Genomic DNA, 3,683 nt, shown 5'->3' with positions numbered 1-3,683 from the left:
TTTTACAGTCTCTTCTTCTGCTGCTATTGCTTCTTCTTCTTCTTCTCTGTTAAGGGGTTTTTTTAGGTTTTATTTTTTTCAATTTCTTTTTGGATAGGTTTTCTTCTTAAATTGGGTAGGTTTCCACTATATATCCAACATGGCAAGTTAATTGGCCACATCAATAGTTAACTTGCCACACGACAATCTCGTTAAGACACTAACAGAAATTGTTAATTAGTGACTATTTTGTTACTTTTTTATAACATTAGTGATTGTTTTGTTATTTTTCAAAAGTTGAGTGACTGAAATGAAACCTTAGCGACTGTTTTGTTAGCTATACTAAAGTGGAGTAACTATTGGTGTAATTTATCCTTTCATTTATCAATTCTAATTCTAAATTCATGCCATTTTTGTCAATCATTCTCGATATATCGTTAATAAAAGAAAATGAAAAAGATTATAAGGATTCAAACACTATAATTAATGCCAAATTATGCGCCTACTAAAGATCAAAGCTGCACCCAAAAGAGTTTAAACTTTCAACTCTGCAACTCATCCATTTTAAAATTTCTTTTAATGTGGTAGTTTTAAGCTTTTTGATTTAAAAAAATTTAAGAAAATTACTTAAATACTTAAATACTATTTCTCAATTTGATTTAACTCCACATTAATTCAATTAAGAGTTTAATAAGTAATGTAAACTACTAGAAAAGAAAAATTAGAAGCATTTATGACAAGAAACATTATTTCATGTGATGTAGCATGGCGGGCTCAGTTCTGATGGTAAGCAAGCATGTACAAACCGCATAAACAGTTAATTTAGTTTGAAAATAGGAACCCAGTAATCCAGCCAAGCCATCGAGATAGCAAAATTAGGAATTAAAAATAAGACCAAGGGAAGGCTACCTAATAACAGAAGCCTTGTTGAAACAGGATGCCATTTCTAAAGCTCAGTAGTTAGAGGACCAGTTTGCAGCACTTCCAACCTTTTTCATTCCAGTTGATTCCTTCTTTGTCTCTACATCCACACTGAAAGTAGCCCCGCAAACTTGACCCGAACTGTCCACCTGAGGCATTGCCTTCAACTCATTAAGGGGGTGCTCATAGCTTTTTAACCCTCCAGTGGATGAGAAGAAGCACCCTGAAAAAGATATGGGGGAATTGCAAAACATCATCAGCAATAACGCCCTCGTTGTGCTCCAAAATTTTGCTAATAGTCTTAGGACAAACAACTATAGCATGCATGGCATGAAGACAAGGAAATAGATAGATCAACCCCGATTTAAACCTATGTTTGGTAGAAAAGAACCATATAAAAAACAAATGAGTAAAAGTACCATAAAGGCCTTTGTACTAAAAGTTGGATTGTATTTTATCCTCTCTACTAAAAAAATGAACAAATTAATTTTATTCATTAGATCAAAGAGAAAAGTGTTTTTTCTGTCAATAATTTCATCCATTTTTGTTGTTAAAAACTGGTCTTTGTACATCAGCATAAGGTACACGTGTCTAATTATTCTATCAGCCAGACTAATTTTTAAAAGTACAAATGGATAACATTAACAAAAAAGACCAATTTGCTATTTGATCTAATGTATAAGGACTAATTTATTTATTTTTTTAGTAAAGAGGGGAAAATGCAATTTGACTCCTAATATAGGAGCCTCCACGATACTTTTATCAAAACAAATGTGTCTCATGCATATTTATCCCTTGAAATCTGTATATTTCCACCCAAATCACCTTGAGTTTTTGCTGTTATTCTAAACTAGTCTTGAATCCACTTTTAACATGCTTTAATCTTCACCTTGGGTCTGTTGCCACCCCCATTTTTCTACCTACTTGTGCCAAACACTAACTTACCTTTTGGGAATGGAGCAAAAGACTTCCCACAGCCCTTCTTGACAGTCTCCACATCATCTGCAAGAACAAGGTGGCTTTCAGCATCAGTTCCCCAGAAGAAAGGTACACATCCATCAGCATCCTGCACAAGAAAAGGAAAAAAAACTTGATCATATAGAAGAAAAAGTTACAAAGATACGCATTGCAGTGGCTAACAAAATTAGGTTATTGCAGTGGCTAACAAAATTAGGTTTACTTACAGAAGCTATAAATGTGGCTTTTGAAGAGCTATCATAGATAATGAAAGAAAATTTCCCCTGGATATCTCTTACAACCTGATCCGGAGGGTAAGGACCTCTGTCTCTGAGGGTTCGGTAAGCTTCGATAACAATGATCCCCTCATTTGCTGTTTTGTTCAAGCCATATTGTTGCTTAAGAACGGCAATATTCTCAATGTGGCCTTGAAACAAGCAGAATATGTCATCCACAACCGCAAACAGTCTGGAAACATAAAATCAAATACATCAATCTTCAATCCGTTGCATTGAGAAAACAATGAAAAAAAAAGTACTTTTCATGTCCGCTTTACGGTTTATGTTCGGGTTCGTGGCTATCCCTCCCAACAATGCCGTCTCCCAAGTTCGAACCCTATTCTCCCCTTGAGAGTGCAATGCTTGTTGGTACCATGTAAGCTTGTTATAATAAATCCATTATATCAGATCTTTAACTTTGGACTGTACTCTATATCCCATGGTAAAATAATTCATCTATATATAAAAACAAATCAGGCCTTATAAGCCATTAAATAAAGATCACAGAGGAAGCTAATAAATTATCATAAAAGAATCCATATTATACATGATTCAAATGATACCCTGCTCAAGGGATCACTGGTGGAATTTCTTCAAGCTGCATATTGTTCTCAAATAATTCCAGAAAACAAAGGACAGCTCAAAATCTAGAAAGATATTCATCAATGACCAGCAAACAACAATTAATGTAAATTATTCATTTCTTTGGATATATTTCATTTGCTTTTTCCCTTTCTCGAAAAGCAAACAGTAAAAGGGTATTTGCATATATAAATCACAATTCTCATAAATAATAAAACAACCAACATCATCTCCAACTAAGAAAAAGATCTAAAAATCAAACAGATCATCCAAGATAGGGATTCGATCGTCAAAACCCATCAAACAAAAAAGAGAAAAAGAAGAAAGAAAATGGGAACATTGAGCATGGTTAAAAATAGATGAAAAAAAGAACATTTTTACCTGGGGAGAAGTGGGTTCTGTTTTTCAAGAGAATAAGCCATAACCCCAGAAGAGCCGAGACTGATGGAGACAGAACCGGGATAAACAGAGGCAAAGTGATTAGGTAAGAAGCCATCTTTGAGAGCAGATACAGCCTGAGGGTTATCTGGAGCATTAAGAGCATCTGGGCTCTTGGCAACCGATTTGTCGAAAACTGCTAGCATTTCTTCTTTCTCCTTTCTTTTGCAAAGATCCGAAATTTAAACACAAACAAAAACCAATGTTTCTTTGATTGATAGATATCCTACCATGGGAACTGGCGATGTGGCATATATGAAGAACACTAGTCTGTGGGGCAATTTTTTTCAACTTAAAATAAGCAATTTAAGCCTTGAGGCAGCTTTTCATTTCCAATATTGCCCTTTTTGTCTAATTCTTAATAAAGGAGTAAATTAATCTACGTAATCAAGCGGATTGATTTTTTTGTTAAAAATTTTATCTATTTTTTATCTTTAAAATTTTTTCATTTTCCGTCAACTTAAAGTAAATATGACATGACACATATCACTATCATGTCATTCTATCAATCAAATTAGGTTTTAATAG

The 3,683-nt window shown here is 34.0% G+C and overlaps 1 protein-coding gene across 1 annotated transcript; it reads right to left on the bottom strand.

Annotated features, from left to right (window-relative positions):
• Nucleotides 1-709: 709 nt before the first annotated feature.
• LOC108457754 (stem-specific protein TSJT1-like) lies at nucleotides 710-3,457 on the bottom strand. Its single transcript, XM_017756882.2, has 4 exons — nucleotides 3,099-3,457; nucleotides 2,085-2,325; nucleotides 1,846-1,966; nucleotides 710-1,123 (listed from the first exon to the last, which is right to left on the bottom strand). Exons 1-4 carry the CDS (start codon nucleotides 3,299-3,301, stop codon nucleotides 933-935), a joined length of 756 nt encoding a protein of 251 aa, XP_017612371.1. The 5' UTR covers nucleotides 3,302-3,457; the 3' UTR covers nucleotides 710-932.
• Between the last annotated feature and the right edge of the window lie 226 nt (nucleotides 3,458-3,683).

This window comes from Gossypium arboreum, chromosome 10 (genome assembly GCF_025698485.1).
Source record: "Gossypium arboreum isolate Shixiya-1 chromosome 10, ASM2569848v2, whole genome shotgun sequence".
NCBI lineage: Eukaryota > Viridiplantae > Streptophyta > Magnoliopsida > Malvales > Malvaceae > Gossypium > Gossypium arboreum.
The sequence above is the reverse complement of the archived record's forward strand: the minus strand, read 5'-3'. Positions and strand labels throughout refer to the sequence as shown.

What these genes read in the sequence shown, in the direction of transcription:
- LOC108457754 (XM_017756882.2), bottom strand. Translation starts at nt 3,301, where the DNA reads ATGCTAGCAGTTTTCGACAAATCGGTTGCCAAGAGCCCAGATGCTCTT. An exon ending in CAGAACCCACTTCTCCCCAG is followed by an intron (nt 2,326 to 3,098) that starts GTAAAAATGTTC and finishes TTATGTTTCCAG; the next exon opens with ACTGTTTGCGGTTGTGGATG. An exon ending in AAGCCACATTTATAGCTTCT is followed by an intron (nt 1,967 to 2,084) that starts GTAAGTAAACCT and finishes TTTCTTGTGCAG; the next exon opens with GATGCTGATGGATGTGTACC.